Genomic DNA, 24,040 nt, shown 5'->3' with positions numbered 1-24,040 from the left:
GGTTAAAGATAGCTTATACTTAATTAGTTCAAATTATAATGTATGTTCTCAGCTGATGTGCAAGTGTGAAAAATACTAATAATTACAGACGACAACAACATTCATTTTATCTTATTGATTTACTTATTCCTTTAAGATGGATTTGATAATGGCTTTTAGTATCTGTATAAAGTCTAGCTACCACTGATGAGACTTCAATAAAGGTCAAAACATATCTGGGAAGTGACTTATAATGTAGGGTATTATACATACCATGTAAAGGGAGTGTGCTGTGCATTATGGGATATAAAGAGCAAGATTATATATAGTACACTAGTCTCTAAATACAAATAATCATGAAGATATTTCATGTGCAAACTTTGCATTTATTTATTCTAGGATAAATATAGATGAAAAGATTATAATTTCTTGTCAAGTATAATACAGTTTCAACTCTGTAGAAAAAACTTACTATAGCCCTCAGAAATGATAAATGCAAGAAAAGCAGCTGAGCTAAAATAGATAACACTGATTTTAACTTGAATATATATATATATATTGAAAATATAAAATTTATAAACTGGCTACAATGCATAATTCAAAAGACGTGGTCAGAAACCTGAATTCCGGATGATTGGAGCAGAGTTCTTGGAATAAAGAATGCATCACTGTAATGAAAAAACAATGTGAAAATTATAGACAAACTCCAACTCCACATCTAGAAGAAGACTAAACCCATCATTAAAACTGAATATAGGAACCATCAATATAAGGATACTAATGGAAAGGAAACTGAACTTGCAGAGGAACTGAAAGAGTAAACCACATTGATGTAATTGGCATTACTGAGACAAAGAAGAAAAAAACAGGTGAGATTTTACTAAATAATAAGTACAGGATGTTATTTTCAGGCAATAATGATAAAGGAAAGGAAGGATTAGCAATAGTATTTAACACCAAACACGAAGATAAAATTCTTGGGAAGGCAGTTTCAAGTAGAGTTTGTGGACAAACTTCAAAATGGGAACATGGACAATGAAACTTTTTTTGTGTCTATCCCACAGAAGAAGTGGAGGAATTTTTTGAGTCATTAGAACAGGCAGCTGACATAAAGAAAATGGAAAAAGTGGTCCTTGTTGGAGATCTGAACAGCAGAGTAGGAAACGAATCCCACTAGAGTTTCATTTCAGTAAAATTAAAGACATCACACACCAGAAAAAAGTGATTTGCTTTTTGCCCATGTACTATGTTCTGGCTATTTTGTGTGGCAAAATACTTTTTACCTTGTACCTGCAAAAAGAAGGCACAGCTATGAGAGCAATGTTATTGTCCACCCCAGTTGCCAACTTTTATATGGAAGCTTTTGAGCAACATACTCTAGATTCCTTTACTTTAAAACTCGAAGTCTGGCTTAGATATGTTGACAATGCTTACTTTCCTTAGTTACCTAAACAAACAATACAAACGCATACAATTCACAATTCAAATTGAGAGTCAGAACTCACTTCCTTTTCTAGATACGCTTGTCATGTCTTCCATCTGTCTGTCTTTTCTTCACTTTACCATAAACTTACACACACACACTGGCTAATACATACACAAACTCTTACCACCACCACCAAACACAAAAACTCATCAACACACTAAAAAACAGGGCTTTCAAGATTTGCTCCAGTGAATAAGCACTTAAACAAGAATTAAAAGTTATCAGCAATACCTTCCTGAAAAATACCTGCAGCAAAAATACTATCAACAAAATTCTTCACAAGACTCCACTTAAAAACAAAAATAAACTAGGTTACAATAAAACTGTAGGCAATCCATACACTAAAGGTATATCAGATAATATAAACAGAATACAGCAATCCCTCGATCAGTGTGCCTAATGCGTTCTTTAAAACAGGCACATTAATTAAAAACGCACTAATCGAATATAAGAACCTATGGGAAAATGTATAATTAGTTCCTCAGATTTCGTTTTTAACCCTTAATTTTTTTTATAAAAGACTTAGGGTATGTCTCAGGGTCTAGTTAAAGGAAAACCATGAGGCTGAAAGACAATAAAACATATTCAGAATATAAATTTTATTATTCTACTTCTTAACAAAGAATTGAGCTAATGCAGTTTGGCGGGCATTTTGTTTCTTTTTTTCATACAACCGATGGTATGGCCCTATTGCTTCTTCTTCTACAAATTTTACTGCTTCTCTCTTCATCAGGGTCAGCTTCTAAGCATTGCTGCTTAAAAACTTCGATTGTAAGAAAAATATTTTCAGATTGTTTCTGTGATCTCTCTTTTGGCTGACTATCAATGGTTAAATTTTCTTCATATTCTTCGGAATCTTCCTGCTGTGCATCTAAATTTAGCAGGTTGGAATCACTCAATTCTTCAGAATGAGATTTAACTAACTCTTGGATGTTATCATTGAAGGGGAGAAAGAAATGAAGGATGTGATTTCGCCAACATGCGAAATCACGTGCTTTAAAGATAAAATTTCCCAACTGTTATACAAGCAAAACAGTTAGCACTTTGAAAACTACAATGTTCATAAAAGAGAAATTAATTTTCCTACATGTAATAATAAACAACTCCTCCCAGAAGACGGATTGATTACCCTTTATCAGAATGGATTCTTCTTTTTGTGACATGCGCAGAAGTGTCGAAGGGTCTCGAATCTGTGGGCATACTATAGCAGACGACATAAATTTTGGTGGTAAAAATTTGGAACATAGTATATATAGTGTACATGGAAGTGATGTAGTATGCCATTAAAAATAAATTTGTAAAATGTTTTAAATAGGAAACTAAATTATTTCATACTAGTGAGTGATTTTTTAAAATAGTTAGCCATAAAAATGTATAGATAGAAATTTTTTTAAATCTGTAACATTTATTTTTAAGATGTATATAGGCACACGAATCGAATTTGGGTATCGAAAAAAAATGATGCACTAATCGAGGGATTACTGTACTACTAAAATATAATCTTAATGTCACCTTTAAATCTCCTGCAAAATGAAAGAACTTACTCAATTCATGTCCGCACAGTTAGCCGAGTGGCTATGCGCTTCGCAACTATATGCTCAGGAAAGGAGTGTCCTGCGTTCGATTCCTGTCGCTGATGTGAGGAGCTTAAGGATCTTTCTCAGACATAGCCAAGTTAGCCGGTCTTAGGCATGGACTGCAGGGTTTTTCTTCCCAGTTTATGTGGGGGTTTCCTCCTGCAAACAGTCAAACCGGTCCCATGAACACACGCCTCTATAGGCATAGGATACCTCCAGGAATAAGGAGTAATCAACCTATTCTGTAGGATTACGGTTCCAAATACCTACACAGTAAAATGTGTAGGTCTACACATGAACGTAAATTAGGATAGGACTCAACTCATCCAAGTACTAACTTCCTTCACTCACCCACACTGGAGTATACCGTATTCATTGCATCTGTAATTTGCCCTATATAGGTCAGTAGAATGACAGTTGATCAAATCACTGTTACTTTGCTTACTATCTGAAATGTAATATAACTTGTTTTTGTATATATATGTTTATACTCCAGATAATGACCTTAATCTGAAGATCGAAATGTCAGGAAATTAAAGTAATTATTCCTAACACAATTGAAGTCACCATAATTTTACTGAAATGAATGCGGATCACCATGTAATACTAAAGGAAAGGGCCTTATATAAATCCTTCCTTTCTTCGATCAAACTCACTCCACACATCCATAAACTGCACACCATTCCCTCATGCACAATCTGTGTACTGACTTATTTGCAATCACAGGACTCTGTCTCAGCTCTCCTCTATCATATCATGGGCAACAGACTCACAACTTTTATTTTCTCCCTCTTCTTTCTTGCATGCACTAGCAACTCTTTCATATCTTCTTGCATACTACACTTGTCAACTGCTAAATCATTTGTAGCAGCCAAAACCATCTTCACTCTCTGCATCTTTAGAGCATCACTGACATCCTTAATTCTTAAGACTAGGAAAGAATGCTTTCATGAAGCATTCCTCTTATCAATGAATCACCCATACCAAATCTACTCCTTATTCTCATGCTTTTGCTCTTTCATACTCTGCTTTATGTCACAGAATTCAGTCATTCACAGAAGTAGACATAAATATGAAAGATATTTTCATAAATCCACCTCTGCTTTACCAAATTTTCTCAACCTATGTAAATTTAGAACACAAAACCACCATAATATGAAATACTCATCTGTTCATCAGCAGTCCAAAAGCCAGGAATACTTAATCATGTCCATTAGGTAGCTTCTTTTACAGCTTCAGTTATTTTTTCACTTGCTTCAATATTTTCCGTTTCACTTATTCATTTATGTTGTGTCTGCATGCTCAAGTATCTACACTTGTGTACTGTTCTAGGCCAAATTTGTGAAATTTAGATGATAATTATTTTACTTATATCATCTGTGGATATTTCCTTTCCAAAAATTTTAATATAAGGAAATGGGTCAAAAATATGGAGAGTTGGCATATATGTATTTGTTTGTTGTACCATTATAAGCAAGTGAGTGGAATAATTTGCCCTTAGGGGTAGTGAGTGCATTTAGTGTGAATAAATTTAAGGGGAAGTATGATAGCTGGTTTGGTGATTTATAGCCTCCCTGGAGGTTTCAGATAATAATAATAATAAAATAATGCATACAGTTTAATCCAAAACAAAACACAGTCTAGTTAGCCAGAATCCAAGCAGATGTTTATTAATGAAGATTTTCTACAGGAAGGAAATGATGGCCATTTGGTCAGAAATTTCCGGTCAGTCTTAATTTCACAAGATTTCATCAGGTGTAAATATACAAACTAGTAGACAAAATAGTGAGGACTAACAAAGGTGACAACCACTATGTAGTTATAGAAGAGACTGATGTTTTTGAAAATAACTATTCTAACTTTTATCTAACTAAATTTTTGTTCTAACCAAAATTTTTAACTGTTCTGGTGTTCAGCCTTATAAACTTTAGTCAAATATATATATATATATATATATATATACACATACATACACACACACACACACACACACACACACACATATATTTGATTTCATACAAAAAATTATACAAAAAAAAAATTTTTTTTTTTTGTATAATTTTTCTAGTCTTCATTAGTTAAGCACATTCATTCACGTTTTGCATGTTTATGCATTCATGTGTTTAACTAATGAAGACTAGGATGTATACTCAAACAAAATACTTTGGTTAATATTTAGATGTTTAGGATTTAATGCTATTTCCAAAGACTCCCAGAGTTCTCTCTCTGTTGTATCATAGCAACTGTGTAACAGTTCTGATTTATCCCATAAAAATTTAATGTCTCATTTGCAAAACATCTTGTGGGTCAGCTAAAGAGAGCCTGTGATGACAAAGCTAAGGCTTCACTTCTATGATATTCAATATCTTAAATGTGTTCTTCAATGCACTGTTCAATCGATTTTTGTCTGTCCATAGCAGGATGACTGGAAATCGCACCATAGCCGAGAAACACCTGGATACTGAAGTAGGCTATGTCGAAGTTTTGCAGATTGGAGCAGTGATCTCATCTTGATAAAGGGGCTAAATACTATTTTGATTTTATATTACTTTAAAACTAGCAAATTTTATTATTCTAGTTTTATGGAAATAGAACTAATATATGGGAACATTGAAAACTTATATTGGAACCAAAAGGCATCTGTTCAAGTTGATGACATTATTACAGACTCCATTAACATCAAACGAGGAGTAAGGCAAGGATGTGTGCTGTCACCTCTTCTTTTTAACATATACTCAGAAGCCATATTTCAAAAAGTCTTGAAAGGAAGAAGGGAAGGGATTAGTGTAAATGGTGAAATCATCAGTAACATCCGATATGATGATGACACAGCTCTCCTGGCTGACAATATTCAGGATCTTCAAAATCTTCTGGAACTAGTGAATGAAGAGAGTGAAAAAATGGGATTAAAAATAAATATCACCAAAACTAAATTCATGGTCATAAGCAAGAAACCAATTCTTAATTCAGCACTTTCTTTAAATGGAAAACAAATAGAAAGAGTGGCAAAGTTTAAATATCTCGGATGCTGGTTAAATGAAGATTGCAATCCAGAAATGGAAATAAAAGAATTGAAATGGCAAGAAAAAAATTTTCGCTTGATGAAATCAACACTGAGTAACCGAAATTTAAATTCAGAGCTTAGAGTATGCACGGTTAAATGCTATGTATGGTCTATACTGCTGTATGGTGCAGAAACTTGGACCTTGAAGACAACATCAATAAAAAGACTTGAAGCCTTTGATATGTGATTATACAGACGAATGTTAAAAATCCCATGGACAGCATAAACGTCCAATCAGGAAGTACTGGAACAAATGGGGACATCACGTGAACTTTTAGATACCATAAAAAGAAGGAAAACTGCATATCTTGGTCACCTACTTCGTAATGAAAAATATAAGATACTTCAATCGATTATATAAGGGAAGATAAATGGAAGATGAGGAGAAGGAAGACGAAGAAAATCTTGGGTGGCAGAAAATCAGACTGGCATGAACTGTGAGAGACTGCTCAGAATGGCTGAGAATAGCTCAAAATTTGCCAAGGTGGTCGCCGACCTCTGATGGAAGATGGATCTCAAAGAAAAAGATATGGGAACATAATGAATCCTATTTTTTTCTTCTTCATTAGCAATTTCTCTGGTCTTATGTCAGTTGAGTAGTCTGGAAATGGTGTGGTCATTATAGCCATTTGGAGCAAAGTGTTTCTTAAATGTTGAAGTTCTTTAGCTAGTTTTCAGTGATGAGTCAGGCCCCTTGCTCCTAGTGTGGAAATAATACCCAATTTTTGAGGTTTATAATGATGGGGTGAGGCATGTAGATATCTGTCAGCATGTCAGTATGGGACTTGTCATCGGGTTTATATTTATCAATTGTTGTTGGGAAGCATGACAGCCAGTATCCATCTCTTCTTCTCGTAAAATATTCAATGCATCTGATGTGTCAGGGTCAGTTGGCAAGTTTAATTTACTTTCAGTGGATACCAAAGTATCCAATTTTTCTATGGAGATGTCTGGTGGTTTATCTTTCAGTGATATCTTTGCCACAATCTTTATGACAAGTGCATTCTCATTGAATGAAACCATTTTTGAAATTGTCTCTGGAGTAAGACCATAGGTCAAGTGATTGATGCACACAACAGAAAAGCACTCGCAATCATAAAGTTTAGGTATAGTGAAATTATCGGATGGTGGAACAGATGTTTGAAATGCTGTTTACAATTTCTTAGCTGCCATCTACTCAGCATAAGGGGATCACAGAACAGGTGCAATAATGGTTAACTTCCTTTTTGCATACTGATATGATATACACTCAGGTCTCTTCTTATGCACATCATTTTTATGCAGTGCATATTTCATGCATATTCTGGGTTTCCCTGTTGTACATAATGGACTACACAGCACATTCTGGTGTAACATGAGTAATGCGTACGCAGTGAGCGTCCGTGAAGTTTAATTTTGCATGTGAGTAAGTGTTTGTTTTTTGATTATTGTAAGTCTAAATTTTGCTAATTTTTATTTTAAAGATTGAATTTGGCTCAATGGGGAGAAAAAAGTACTGAAGAAAAGCAATTTCTTTGGAAATGAAAATTGCAATTTTAGATCGCTTAACAAAAGGAGAGGGATCTATGGCGATTGGTAAACATTTTAATTTAGGCGAATCTACTATAAAAACAATTAAAAAGGTTTAAGTCACAATAAGAAAATCTGTCATTTCTGGCACAAAACTAAGTGCCAAATTATCATCATACTCAAGAGAAGCTTTATTAGAAAAAAGGAATGAGCGCTCGTAATTTGGATTGAAGAATTAACTCAAAGAAGAATTCCTATAAGGCATTATTTAATTAAACAAAAAGCTCTTCGGTTTTATGAACAGATGAAACAACTGGAGCCATCTACTTCCGCTTCCCAGGCTGATAAAGAATTTTTGGCTACAAAGGATAGCTAACGGATTTTTTAAAAAGGAATGCACTTCATAACATGAAGATTACAGGCGAGGTTGCAGCAGCAGATGAAGCAGCCATCAAAAATTTTCAAGAGAAGTTAGCCAAAATTATTGTAGATGGTGGATATTGTCCCGATCAAGTGTTTAACGCTGACAAAACAAGATTGTTTTGGAAGAAAACGTCTAGTCGAACTTACATCGCAAAGTCTGAGAAAAAAGCAAGTGAGTTTCAGGCAAGCAAATATCGAGCAACGTTGTTACTTTGTAGCAATGCATCAGGGGATCGAATGTTGAAAGCCTTCCTAGTAAATCGATCTCTAAGACAACGTACTCTAAAAGGCAAAGATCTAAAACATCTGCCAGTATATTGGATGGCTAATACAAAGGCCTGAGTAACAACTGCTGTATTTACTGAATGGTTCAATAATTGCTTTGTACCAGAAGTGGAAACATATATGAAGCAAAAAAGCTCTCGATTTTAAAGTTTTATTAACTGTTGACAAAATACCAAGTCATCCACATTTAGAGCATCCAAATGTTCAGGTAGTAGTGTTTTTTTCCACCCAATACAATTATTCAGCCATTAGATCAAGGCATAATTGCTACTTTTAAAAAATACTACGTTAAGCACACTTTTCAATTTATATTGGATAAACTAGAAAATGAATCATTAAACAGTAACTGACTTTTGGAACAAAAATTTCGATTTGAACTGTTTAAATCATATTGCATCTGCTATTGGTGAAATAAGACCACAAACTTTAAATGCCTGCTAGAAAGTAACTTGGCCTGGATGTGCTGCAAACAGTGCAACCATTCAAACATCTACATTATCAGATGAAATCATTACTTTGGCACATGAAATTGGTGGAGAAGGTTTTGATACATTTAGCCAGAAGAATGACATAGACGAATTGCTTGTGGATAATGCCTTAAGTGACGATGATATTATTGGATATTGATTAACTTTAGATATCGTTGAAGATCCAGAAAACAATAGTGAAGCGGAAGAAAAACCTGTTCCCCGCCCCCTCACTTCAAATATAATTCGAGAAGGTCTTGAACTGTGCAGTAAATTGGAAATTCATTTTCTTGTTAATGATACCAATTCAAAAAGAGCCTTTAAATTGCGGTATCCAGAACTGTGTTTCTGGATACCGCAAGCTGTATAAAAAATTAGTAAAATCATCATCGCAAAGTTTAATCATTGATTACGTTGTCAGAAGAAAAAAAAACCAGCACAGAAGGAGGGTGAAGCTAATTCTGTTTGTGAAGAACCATTGCCTTTACCATACAGATCTGATGTGCTATCTCTTCTGGTGATGAAATGATTTCGCATCAGTTGGCAAACGTTGCCAAATATTGTCTAATAGCAATGATAATTCTGATGAAAAAATGTAAAAAAAAAATGTTACTTTTCAATAAATTAAATGACTAAAGCTTTAAAACAAATTGGGCATTCTTATTTTCCTGAATTTTTATAAACTTTTTTTATGTGATTTTAGGTTTATTTTAATTCATTGCTTCAGTTTTATGAGGTTTTAGAAAATTATGGAACGCATCTCTAATTTTTCAACGTAAGTTAGGTCTTTTTTGTGCGATTTTTTATATGCGGTTTTCTGTGGAACATATCTACCACATAAAAAATGACTCAACTGTATTTTGTTCTGTCTTAATTTTTTTTTTTTTTTTTTTTTTTTTGTACTTCTTTTTCATCTTTCCATTTCTGACATGCATGGGGGGTTAGCTGGATGATATCCCTGACAGTTGACACATTTTGTTTTCTTTGTTGAGCAAGTTTTGTTATCATGCTCTTTACAACCACATATCGGATATAGGTGGTAGAGTTTGGACATGTCCATATTTCTGACATTTAAAAGTACCTTAATGGATTAGGGATGTACATTCTAACAGGACAATTGAGATACAGATGTTGGGGGCTTGGGTGTATCAAAAGTAAGGATGATGTTCCTGGTTGGAACCAGGTGACCATCCCTACATATCAGGATGCCTCACACCTGTAACCCCTTGATCTTTAAGCACTGAACATACCTCCTCTACAAGAATTGTGTTTTATGAGGTGTTACTGTGATTGATATATCACCCACTGATGCTGCTCTCGGTAGTTTCTTGGAATGTTGCTGACACAATGTTTCCACACCAATGACACCAAGGATATCACCAGAATGTAATTTCTTAACAGTTTTGAGATCCTGCCAGTCCTTCTAAACCTTTTTGAATAGAGGATGAATTTTCATTAGTGGCTTTTCACCTGTTGCATGGATGATCAGAAATATTGGTACATTTATACTAGTATCATATATTATTATTATTATTATAATAAAAACCTCCATGGAGTCAAAGACTCATCGTGGGAAGTCCATTCTTAAACACACAATTTATCATACCATGCCTTAAATACATTCACTGTCTCTGCACTCACACACTCTCGGGCAATGCATTCCAATCACTCACCACTCTCCATGCAAAAAAAACCTGCTCCTCACTCTCTTGCTCACACCTTCCTTATACAGGTTCCAGGGATGACCTCTTGTTCTCCAGCTATCCTCACCCATTCTATGCAACACCTCCCTGACATTAATCTGGTAATAACCTCTTAACAGCTTATGTGTCTCAATCATATCCCTCCCCTCCTCATTCTATCCACCAATTTCTGCAAATTGCATTTTGTCAATCTATTTTCATACTCTACATTCCAGAGACCAGAAACCACCTTAATCAATCGCCTCTGAACTTTTTCCAACGCATTTTCATCTTTTTGAAAATGTATTCAAGTCCTCTTGCAAAACTACAGCATCCGCTCTACTCCTGATAGCTCTCCCCAACCTTGCATCATCTGCAAACAACTGCATATCACCATTCAGACCTCTCCAAATATCATTTACATACAAATTAATCAGCAATGGACCCAAAACAGACCCTTGATGTACACCACTAGTAACTTTCCTCTTCTGGGATATCACTCCTCCATACAAAACTCGCTGATACCCATCAGACAGCCAATCTCCAATCCAGCAAACCAATCTACTGTACAGCCCTATCCGTTCCAATTTAATTACCCGCTTGTCATGTGGCAATTTATCAAATGGCTTTGCAAAATCTAAATATACCACTGTATATGCGACACCTTTATCCAACGCATTTGTCACTTTATTATAAAAAGTAAACAGATTGCTAAAGCATGATCCTCCTTTAGTAAATCCATGCTGGCTGCCAAAGAGTATTTTTCTGTTGTCAATCAATTCTGAATTTTAGTCCTAACTAACTTTTCTAATACCTTGACCACAACTCCAGACACACAGACTGGTCTATAATTCAAAGCCTTACTCTTATCACCTCCCTTATGAATTGGAACAATTTTACCCTCTTTCCACTCTTTTGGAACTTGACCCAGTGAGAGACTCATGTTGAAAAGATATGCAAAAGCTGTTGTTAACTCTCTGGCACATTTCCTCAAAACACGTGGTGAAATAGCATCAAGTCCCACAGTCTTATTTATATCAAGTCTATTCGATTCCTCATATACCTCCTGTTCACTTACTAACAGTTCCTCCTCCTCCTCCTTTCCCACTGCTTTCAAGTTCTGCATGATGCCGCATTCACAAGAATGAAATACCTTTAGAAATGGTTCACTAAATATCTCAACTCTATCCTCCGCAGCAGTTATCATTCCTCCGTTTTCACCAATCAATTCCATCCTACCATAATCATTCTTTCTTCTACTGGCCACATATCGAAAAAACTCCTTAGGATTTTTTTTGGGCTGCTTTAGCTAACTGCTGCTCATACTGCATTTTTGCTACCCTTATCAAGCTAGTCACCTTCCTCGCCTGTTCTTTGTACTTCTCATGCAACTTGTTATAAATACCCTCTTAATCTTCGGAATACACTCTGATATTGCCTCCACCAAATAGTTCTTGAGTATGGCCCAAGCAGCATTGATATCCTTTCCATCCAGTTCCTCTTTCCAATTTATTATCGCAAACAGTTTCCTGAGCTTTTCATAATTACCAGTCTTATAATTCCACATATATCCCTTTCTAACAGACGTCCTCGAATGACTGGTCACCCTGCAAGTGATCACCTCATGGTCACTCTCACCAACTGGTGGAAGATTTGACACCTCATTTATAATAACATCATCTGATAAGATGATCAAATCCAATACTCTTGATCTCGTGTATCCTCCGTTACGTGCTGCCTAATTATCTTTCAAAAACTCCAAAAATTAATTTTCTTTATCCCCAGATGCAGTCTCTTGCTTCCAGTCTATATTACCATAATTAAAGTCACCCATAATGGTAACTCGTTTCTTGCTAGCTAGGCCAATTTGCCTATACATTTCCTTCTCATTACCTTCCATATTACCAGGTCTATAGCAACACCCAATTAAATATTTCATCCTGTTTACTTCTACCTCACACCATACTGCTTCAAAACTGTGACCACTATTTGCAGTCATTACCTCTACTGTCAATAACAATCTCTCCAGCCAACTCACACCAAAACCATTTAAATGCAGCCCATCTTCTTTATAAAATTCCATCCGTCCCTCAAATTCCTCCCACACATTCACAAAATGCACTCCATTCTCCTCACATAACCATGCTAACATATCATTCATACTCTTTGCTCACCTCCTCGATTCATGACTATCATACCTTGGCAACACACTAACTACCTTTCCTACCACACTGTTATCTTTTACTCTCCTTATATCCAATCTGGCATTTTCCTTGTTCCAATCGAAATCATTTGTTCCTACTACAACCACCAACTCTTGTGCTCTCTTATTCCTCATGTCCAATGCTTCAATCACTCTCTCCATTCTACCACCAGGAAAACAAACCTTATGCATCTTTTCATTCACCACACCTCTAATAATGGAATCTCCATAGAGAGCCACTCTCGAATCATTCGATATGTCTTTCACATGGTCATCTTTCCTTCTACTATTTTTCACTCTTCCATGTATGCCTGTATTACTTTTCATTTCGTGTAGCATGCAGTTCATCTCTTGCCTCATCATCATCAACAACTCTGTTTTCATGTCCGCACCCAATATATATTCCTGTCTGACATTTTCATGTAGTTTCATATTATGTCTTTGGATATTTTTGGTTGTGCAGCATCTACAGCAGACCTCACACTGATGTTCTGACAAGGATATCCAAGGATAATTAACTGACCCATTTTCCTTCTCCTGAGCGACATTCTGATCCTGTAGTGGAAGCTGCTGATCATGTATTTTATGAATGTTTGGCGTAACAGCAGTAGGCCTGGATGTATCCCAAGACATCATCATCACGGATCTACCGTCTTGATGTGAAGAACTGTCACACGGTGAAACTGCAGCTCCAGGTAATAAGAGTGAGACACCACGTTCGATATCTTTTATCATACTTTGTGCAACTTGAAAAGAAGTAGATAATACAGGTGATACAGAACAAGGAACTAATATTTGGCTATCTGTATATATATCCTTTGTTTTTTACTTTTGTTACCAAATGCTGTATCTAACAAAGTCCCAACCAAGAGGTTGGGACTTTGTTAGAATCCTTGAAATGTTTAAGGACGAAGAATTCATGCTCAAGAGGTTTTTAGGTTCAGTGCCAGAGCTTCCCAACCACAACAGAGCCATGCATGGATGCCCAATGACTGGCAAGCAATGACTCACTCAGGAGTGGAATGCCAGGACTTTCCCAGATGCTATACTAGCACCACAGCAATCTCTAGATCCCAAGCCAAGACCCTTGGCTTGGGGTCCAGTCTCTCAAAGAGGTGAGAGAGACTTACTGCAACACTGTTGACTATCGTAGGCAAGCCCATTAGTCAATTGATCCTGGTCAATTCATCCTAGACCAATGAGTGCAAGACTATTATCAGGATCCCCCTTTCCAGATGTCCATGACATCACTGCACAACAAACACAGCGGCGCAGGGTGTTGGAGGATCTCAGTGATGGTAGTCTGGAAGAAAGGATAGTAATAAAAAGTGCCAGTACCATCACTGAGATCTGCACCACCACAAAGAGTGTTCCACGGGGGGGGGGAGGACAGAGGCATCTGGAAGAAATGGATCTCAGTTTTATGTATCTATTTGCTTCAATTATAAATATATTTCTTCTTTCATGAAAATTCAATATTTCATTTTGATGAATAGAAATTTTGTACATAGAAAGAGGCAGTAACATCATTAAATTATTATACCAAAAATGCTAAAACTCTAATCAGGTACATCACAACAAAAATAAAAATACATAGATTAATTTTAAGAATAAAAATTTATTTTGACATTACCTTAATAGGATTAATGACAGTAGATTTGGCATTCTTCATATTTTTAATACGTAATCGTATTTGTTTTTCACTTTTTGTAGGCAGCAGATATGCATGAATTAACTGAATATATGGAATGTGGTTTAAAGGAATGAATTCTTCTAAACCAAGTGATATCAAGCTGCAAATAAAATAAAATATATAATATTATTATGTAGCTTGTTATAATAGATAAATCAAAATAGCAAACCTTTAATGGTAATAGAGCTGCCCTTATATTCCAACTTACAGACTGAAAATTAATACTTTAATTAAATTTATTATATTAGAAAGAGCAGTAAACAGACATACCTGGACTTGGTTGGGACTTTGTTATTAGACTGAATATGAAGAGAAATTGGTTCTACAAACTAAAGACAATTTGGAAGAATTCTGTCATCATGCTACAAGATTTGGTATTTTTCATATTTTTAATATGCAATCGTATTTGTTTTTCACTTTTTGTAGGCGGCAGATATGTATGAATTAACTGAATATATGGAATGTGGTCCAAAGGAATGAATTCTTCTGAAGTCAGGGATGACACACTATTTAATAAAACACTGGATAATTGAGCCAAAAATATTATTATTACCAGAGACCTCCAGGGAGTTAGGGACTCATTGAGGAAAGTCACCTACATTAGCTGTCATACCTGTTCTTGAATTCATTAACATCCAGCATTCATCACCTCCAAAGGAAAGTCATCCATATCACCCATGGTAGTTAAGAATGAATGCAAACAAGAAAGGAGTGAACTCATTCCAATCATGCACCACTCTTATAGAGAAGTGCATCATTGGAATGAGCCCACCCCTTTATTATTATCATACAATGTGAGCAAGTTACTCAAACATTTCCCTTAATAAACTCATTGCAAAGTATAGATTTTCTGTCAACCCATTTCTGAAAGGCTTTTTCCAACTTTTTCAAAATCTTCACCACCATTCCGAGATGCTGAAAGATTGATAGTTGACACATCAATCTTTGTCACCCTTGTGCAATGGAATCATCACACATTCTTTCCATTTCTGTGGAGTAATCTATGTGCTGAGACTCAAATTACTTAGCTATGTCAAAAGGCACAGCCAACTCAGCTGAATGCTCTTTTAGCATTTGTGTTGATGTTCCATCAGCACAACACAGCTCCTATTATCAAATTCTTATTCAGTTTGTGCACAGCTCTAGTACCTTCTCCTCATACACCTGAGTTTTTTCATTCATTGCAGCAGTAGAACTGAGCTCCATGTTACATATACCAGGTAAATAGCTCTTAGCAAAATAGACACCAATTAGTTGAACAGGTCTCTTCTGCACTTGCCAATTGCATACCATCTGCATTGAGCAGCATTATTCTTCCACATGCATCATTTCTTTTACTTGTAGCATAATATAAAAATACAAAATTCTTTCAAATTGTCTTTAGCTTGCAGAGCCAGTTTCTCTTCATAGTCAGACAGCTTTTTGTACAAAACTACTTGAAAATTTTCTAGCCTGGACCTTATAATTTTCATAACTAATGTCATTCTTATGCACAAAGCCCCTTTCACATTTTCTTAAGAATCTCTTGCTTAATAAGATTATACATCCATTTCACTCCTATCCTATGTATCCTTTAGGATTTCCTTAGGAATACATTCCAATACTGCATCATTTAAGTATATTTTTAATGCTTCCCATATACTGCCAATATCCTCCACACCTAGCAAACAATATCATATAACCAAACTTAATATTCTCCTCAGGTTTCCATAATTTACTGCCTTCTAGTTCGGCATGTAACACCTTTTCCATATGGAACATCTGTATAGATCACCATCAACAACCAGTGGCAGAGCAGTCACCTCTTTCAATGATGTCCTCCTTCAACACTATAATGAGGTCTAACACTTTTTGACTTCAAGCTTCTGTCGCATGCTACCTGAGGAAGTTATCACACAAAAAAAAGCTGAATAAATTTGACTTCATTCTTCTCATGAGATTTCACCACTACCCAATCAATGTTCAGATAATTAAAGTCACCCATGATGATTACTTGTTTAGCACTCTTCAGACTGATTTAGTGATGCATTTTATCATAACCAGAACTGATCCACTAGGTCTGTGACAACACCAAACCATGCATTTAATCCTTTTAGAAACTCTCTCAAACCAGATAGCTTCAAACTCAGTGTTAAATGGAACCTGTTACTATTATTGCAATCATAACTTTTTACCCACCTAACTGCACTCAAATCTTCTGCTATCATTACCAGTATATCCTCAACCCCCCTTCTATCCTTCCTAAAAATACTAATATCCTTTACACTCTGTTGATTGTAAAGGATACAATTAATGTGTGTGTGTACACGCACGCACATGTGTATCTGAGACTTAGGTCTCACTAATGCCTATAATTTGATGTCACAACAAATTCACCAAGGCACCAAACTCTATCCCTTTGTTTCTAATAATCCTGGAACTTGTGTAGAGATAAGTTACCTCTGGGCTTTTTAATTTATATTCACCTCTATAGTTTACACGATCCAGTTGGACAACTTGCACGTTTCTACTGACATATAATGCCTCACTTATGCAGATTCTCCTTTCACATATGAAAAGTCAGTTGAGTACACAATCTTCATTTCATCGTAATTACCTCTATGATTATGCATTTTCATATCATTAACACAGTTGTATTACTTAGCCACTTTTATGAACAGATTCTCAGCATTTCTCCCATCATTCTCCTTTTCCTGACTCTCCTATCCCCCCCCCACCCAAACCATCACCTTTGTTTCTGCTGTGACGGAAATTATGAAAGATATTGTTTTGATGGAATAGAGGCCTTAGGAAATGATTTAATTTTTACTGTTCCATTCTCCCTAAAATTATCCAAGAAAGAATACATATGTTTTGAGGCCAAAAATGACCCCAACAAAGATATGTTTTTCAAAAAGATAGAGTATCAGAAATAGTAAAAAATGTAAAACACAATCTCTCCTACCTTTCATAAACTATACAAAATTTAATATTATTAAGTTTTAATAACAATAAACAGAATCTGCAAAAATAAAATAAAATAAAACGTCTAATAATAATAAAGTTATATAAGAAGAAAGGAGATTAGTAGGCTCATGAGTACTAGAGTACATGAAAGGATGATCCGCATAGTGCGGAAGGAAAAATCAAATGAGCAGGCCAGAGGAAATCCCAGAGCTCTTTCACTATGTCAGAAGTAAAAGGGAAAATAATTATGGTACGATAACTTTGATGAAAGTAATAGTAAGGAGGTGATAAAAGCAGACGATACAGTTGAAATACTAAATAAAGTAATCAATATGAGAACAGAGCTAGAAAAACTGGAAGTGTTCAGAATATGAAGTAATCTCAATCTAGATACAGCCATGAGACTGGATGGGATATCAGCTTCTATGATCAGGAAAATGCAAGCGAAATGAGAGTGCTCCTAACTAAATTGTTATTTAGATCTCGGCAATGGCAGACAACCAAAGGAATGGAAAAAGGGCATGACAGTTTTGTTACATAAAGGAGGCTCAGTGATACAGGTAACAAATTACAGAACAACCACTGTCTCAGTGGTGGATAAGGTATTAGAAAAGTTAGTTAAGCCAGAATTCAGAGGATATCAACTGTTTGCCAATGATGCAAAAGTGAGGAGAGCAATTGTTAATACAGGCAATGTACAGCTTCTAAATAGACTGGGTTTGGTCAAAGAATAATATCTGCCAATTCAATATGTCAAAGTGAAAAGTCGTGCACTATGCATTATACAGATGGAATTGGACTACTAGTAAATGATAATGTTAGGGACTGAGAGATAATGATGGATACAAATTTGAATTTCAAGTAGGCATATTACAAAAAAAAAAAAGTTCAAAGCATTTTAACTTGAATGTTATGAAATGCAATAGTAAGCAGGGATAATGAAATTCTTATTCCTGTTTATAAGCATTGGTATGACTACATCTAGACTATTGGGCACAGGATGTAGTCATCTTGGATCTTTGGAGGTGTGAAAGTTTTGGAGAGGGTTTAGTGGAGAGTGATTAAAATGGTGACTGTTTTGTAGAGTGCTATCGTTATTGTTACTTGGAATTATGGACAGAGCAACTAAAGTCATGAGGCCAGGATATTTAGCTGTAAACTGTTATGTGTTCTTCTGGACACTTTGTTACACAGCTACCAAGATAAGTAAAATGAGAGATAATAAATTTAGTTTAATCCTTTATCCAAGTGTAAGCAAACAAAGTTTGCACCTGAAGTATCTTCAGGACTGAGGCAACTCATGGTAAAGGTGGACCAAGCTCTCATCACTCCATGTCTTAGTATCTCCCATAATGCAAAGCACATCTCCTTGCAGAGATGTATAATGCTATGCATTAAGGGAAGGGCCACTACCCAGACTGGTTTCGACCTTTATTGAGGTCTCGTCAGTGGGAGCCAGACCCAGAAGTGGTGATACTAAGGCAGAAGCAATGGAGAAGTCATATTTGCCTATACGAGTTGCCAAAAGGTGCCTCACCTTTTATGCACTATGCATTATACATCTCCACAAGAAGATGTGCTTTGTATTATGGGAGATACTAAGACATGGAGTGATGGTCCACCTTTACCATGAGTTGCCTCAGTCCTGAAGATACTTCAGGTGCAAATTTTGTTTGCTTACACTTGGATAAAGGATTAAACTAAATTTATTATAGTCTAACCAAGTGGAAAAAACTTCCAACTTCTAAAATGAGAGACTTGCTCTAAGGCAAGCATATCCCTCCCACCCCACACACACCCATGAAACTACTCATGAAGAGATAATGAATTGTGTGAATTTTTTAAATTTTAAAAAGTTCAAGTACTTTAATGCAGTTGTGAGCTGAAGTGATATGCAATTACTGCATGCTTTGCAGGATGAAAAATGTTGCATCTCTGTATCAGACCACTAACTCACCTTCAATTGAAAATCCATGGGGAAATGAAGGTTTTTCGGTTAAAAACATTTAACTGATAGGTAGATAGTGATAGCTAAACTGAAACAGATGGCATTAGATAACAAAGTCGGACAAGTATCAGCAGGTTCCATATGGAGGAGTAGTATCCCAAAAGAGACAGGTGGAGTGCGACCAGTGATCTGTTTCAGGACCATTATTGTTTAACTTGTATGTTAATGACATTGGGACTGGCTCAACTGGAAATGTGCAGCTGTTTGCTAATGATGCAAAGTTGGGAAGGGCTATGAGAAGTAGCACAGGTGTCGTGACCTTGCAGGAGAATCTGAATAGGCTATGTGAGTGGCCAACTGATTGGTGCTATCAGTTTAATTTGCAAAGTGCAAGGTCTTGAAATTTCATAGGCAAGGTTGGGATGTAGAGTATACTATTAATGGAGAAATTTTCAAGAAGTGTAGGAGATGAGAGATCTGGGAGTGATGGTTGACAGAAACTTGAAATTTAGGGATCACATTGCTAAAATTGTAAGAACATCCCAACAGATTATGGGAATAATGAGGCAGACATTGACAAGCAGAAGCAAAAAGATTATAGTTCCCCTATATAAGGCTTTGATCAGGTGATATATGGACTACTGTGAGTAGATTTGGTCACCTAGAGGTGACCAAATCTAGATCTTTTCCAAATTGGATAAAGTCCACAGAAGGTTTACTAAGTTAGTGTCAAGTCTATGGAATGTAGGATACGAGGAGAAATTAAGGAAATGGAACTTACACAGACTTGTGAATAGAAGAAGAGGGCATATGACTGATACATATAAGTTGGTAAGGGATTATAACCAGATTAATGTGGAGAAGATATTTCATATAGTATAAGGAGGCAAGGGTAGAACCAGAAGCCATTCATGGAAGCTATAAATTAAAGATATCAAGAAATTATATACTTGATTTAATCCTTTATCCAAGTGTAACCAAACACAGTTTGCACCTGAAGTATCTTCAGGACTGGGGCAACTCATGGTAAAGGTGGTAATTTATAGTATAACCAACTGGAAAAACTTTCAACATTCATGGAAGCTGTTTAAGGAGGGTGTGAGCAGGTGAGTGAGAAGAAGGTTCTTTGAATGGAGAGTTATTGTAGAACGGAATGCACTGCCTGAAAGTGTGGTAAGTGCAGAAACTATGAATGAATTCAAGGCACAGCTCAATGATCTTTTGCCATGAGTGAGTATAGACCTTCTGCAATGAGTCCTTTGACTCCATGGAAATCAAATATTATTATTATTAATTATATTTAATAATAATAAAGAGTTTTATATTAGATACTAATATAAAGGTTTTTATACTAGATGATAAAGATCTCTTTCAATACATAACTAGATATGTAAACAAGGGGCCATTCCAGGAAGTTGCATAAGAATCTGGTTAGCAAGAATATAAGGAAATTATTTTTTGCTTAGAGAATGGTAAATGAGTGGAATTGGATGTTACTGTGGCCTTCCACAGCGAGTGTTTGAACTCTGGAGATACCTGGGTAAAATTCCTAACATGTATCCTCAATGGGTGTTCAGGATATAATAGTACTACATGAAAAACTTACATCATTACTAACTTCCTATCTACAATCTTCCTCTAAATCAATCTGTAACGTGTCAAGACTTCAACATTATCAGATTTTATATTTCTATCTTCTAAGGCACTTTTTTACTCTGCCACATCTTGGTCTTTTTCTTGCATAATAATACTTGTTTTGTTAATCTTTCCTTGTTTTGTTAATCTGTTTAAGCAACCATACCACCTGTGATTATCTGATAACACATTCCTGGATGCGAACAATGTCAAGTTCTTTACTAATATCCTCTTTTTTAATATGATATTGCGATTGATGACATTTGTTCACACCCCTAATCTTTCTCAGGGCACTGATATCTGTGGTCTCTAGTCTTTGGTTAAGTGTTTTATTTCTACCCCACCTCTCAGATCCATAAGTTAAAATTGGTTTGAACACAGTCTTGTATACAGCTAATTTAGTGTTTCGACTAATTTCTCTCTTATTCCATATAAATTTATTTAGTTGACTTCCTACCTTTTGATTCTGTTGTCTATTTCCATATTTAATTTATCATCTCACTAAAAATTGCACCAAGGTAGTGAAATATTCTATAGGTTCTCCATTCGCAATGCAGTTGATATTTTCAATGCTTTGGCCTATTTTCACTTTCTTGTTATTACTGATCTTCATACCATATCTATTACAACATTATTCAATTTAGTCAGGGAATCTTGCAGGCTTGTAGTAGATTTATTTAGAAGTTTAACGTTAGAACTTTTTTTATATAACATCATCCGCATGAAGCAAAGAGCTGAGATTAACATCCCCAATTTTGATATCAGATTTAATACCACTTTCCTTCATGATGTGTACCATATAGATAAAGAATAACAGAGGGGGATAATGTACATCCTTGTCTGACACCAGATTTAATATCAAACCATCTTCCTGTACTTCCTTCAATTCTAACTGCTAACTTACAACTCAAATAAAGATCAAGTATTAGTTGATATAATGCCCCATTGACATCATATAACTGTAGCATTTTGAATGGCTTTTCTCTTGGCAACTTGTCGTATGCCTTTTCGAGATCTACATAACTTAAAATACAGATCTTTGTTATATACCCATGATTACTCAACTATTTGTTGTAAAGTGACAATCTGATCCTGACAGCCTCTATTTGCCCTGATTCCAGATTGTTTTCATCAAGATTCCCTTCCATAATCCTTCTCAACCATTTCTCAAGTATACTTGCATAAATCTTACCAGGAACACTCAGTAGAGAAATACCTCAGTAATTCTCACAATTCAGTTTTATTTTCTTTTTTTATATGGGTGCTACAAGAGCTCTACTCCAATCAGCTGGAATTTGTCCCTCTGTTGAGGCCTTCTGAACTATGCAGTGCAGCCACTGTAAGACTTTGATATCTCCATACATGAGCATTTCTGGTCAAATATTGTCTACTCCTGCTGCCTTTCCACATTTCAGGCTTTTGACAGCTTTTTCTACTTCAGGTATGGATAGGTATTCCTTATTGCATGCCAGTTGAGTGTTTTTTTTATCATGCTGTAAAACTGATTGTTTCATTTAGTAATTTTTCAAAGTAATTGCTCCATACATCAAGAATATCTTTTTCTTCAGTTTTCATGTCACCTTTATCATATCTAATTTCCTTTTGCAACACTCTTACCTCAATTTCTGAGCTTTTTCCACAGTCTCCAGAATATCTTGTCACCTTCTTGATATTTATTTTCTATGTTCTTACCAAAGTCTTCTCATGACATTTATTTAGCTAGTTTTACACAGTGTTTAGCTTTCTTACAGTTCTCTGTATTCTCTAAGAGAACAAGCTGACTTATTTGCAGGAACTTTTTATATACTTTCTTCTTTTCCTTCACTGCCTCTTTAACTTCCTGTGTCCACCATGGAGTTCTGATTTTTCTATCCTTGCAGACAACCTCACCACATGTCTTTCTAGCTGAATCAGTCAATGTTTTCTTCAGGATTTGCCGCTGAATCTCCAAGGTTTGGTTTCTGTTCTCAAGCACTTTTATATTTTCTTCAATAATATTTGTGTATTTTAGTCTGCAGTTCACATTTAAAGAGCTGCTCAACTTTTATTTGCTTTAAAAACTTTCTTACATGTTCTTCTTTTCGATATGAAATTCAATTTTGTCCTGTTCAAGACTGATGGTGATCACTTTCAATTTCAAATCATCTGTACACTGTAGTGTTCTGAACCAGTGGGAAAACATTGCTATCAACTATAACATAGTCAGTGAAACTTTTCTTATTCCTTCCGTCTTCTCTCCATGTGAATTTGTCTGCATTTTTATGTTGGAACATTATGTTAGAAACTGTTCCCAATCCTGTCAACCCCAATGTGATTCTCAGTTACATCCTTTCTAATTGTTACATCTTTGCTATTCTACTATGGTGTACTCATGCCATAGCTTCATTCATCTACTCAACAATGCAGTTAGATCCAGAATTTCTTCAAATCAACAGCAATCCATTTTCAATTTAACATTATGGCAGTTGTACTCAAGTAATGTTTGCTCTATGTTTCTCCAATTTTTTTCCCCTTCTATGTTCTGCGCCCAATAAAGTCTTCCAGCAAGATGAATCCAGTCATGCCATTTTAGAAATTAATAGATCTTATTCTAATTTTTACTGTTCTGCCCTAGAGGAAAAAATTTATGACTATAAAGATAGTTATAAGTTTTTTTCTCCTAATGTCCAATAACTGGGAAAGCCTGTTTCATCAAATATTGATACAGTGGATAGTTTGCTAAGTGATTTTCTTTGGCATAACATTGTACCTACGGGCTTCAGAGAAGATTTTGGTATAGTGAATGTCGACTGCATATGACTATAGGATTCAGTGCCTCAAACTTGCTGAAACTTATCTATCCTTGCTGAACATTTATTAACATTCCTTTAACACATCACAGTTCAGTTAGACTAGATTTTAACTGCTCCTTTTAAGAGTATCTCAAATTTTCAGAGTACATCAACATGCCAATACATCTACTGTTATGTGCTTATGTTCATTTTCAATTGTGTTACTTATAATTTTTGTTAATTTAACATATTGACTATGATTTAAAATTTATTTATATTTTATTTTGTTTTCTTCTCTCTTTCTCTCTCCTCTTTTTCAAGATAAAGGTTTTCATTTTGCACTCATAAATAGGACTATAATGAAGATATTGC

General features: G+C 35.4%; 1 protein-coding gene across 3 annotated transcripts in view; it reads right to left on the bottom strand.

Moving 5' to 3' along the window:
- The window catches only part of mute (gon-4 like protein muscle wasted), a 469,386-nt gene that overhangs the window by 195,760 nt on the left and 249,586 nt on the right, over positions 1–24,040 (bottom strand). For all 3 annotated transcript variants that reach the window (XM_090406009.1, XM_090406011.1, XM_090406010.1), the window contains exon 17: positions 14,309–14,468. In XM_090406009.1, the coding sequence (XP_090262135.1) occupies positions 14,309–14,468 (160 nt within the window). The remainder of the gene's footprint in view (positions 1–14,308; positions 14,469–24,040) is intronic.

The sequence above is a fragment of the Typopeltis vanoorti genome, chromosome 16 (assembly GCF_054136105.1).
Source record: "Typopeltis vanoorti isolate ZY-2024b chromosome 16, IOZ_Tvanoo_1.0, whole genome shotgun sequence".
Lineage (NCBI taxonomy): Eukaryota > Metazoa > Arthropoda > Arachnida > Uropygi > Thelyphonidae > Typopeltis > Typopeltis vanoorti.
This window is presented reverse-complemented; position numbering and strand designations above follow the sequence as displayed.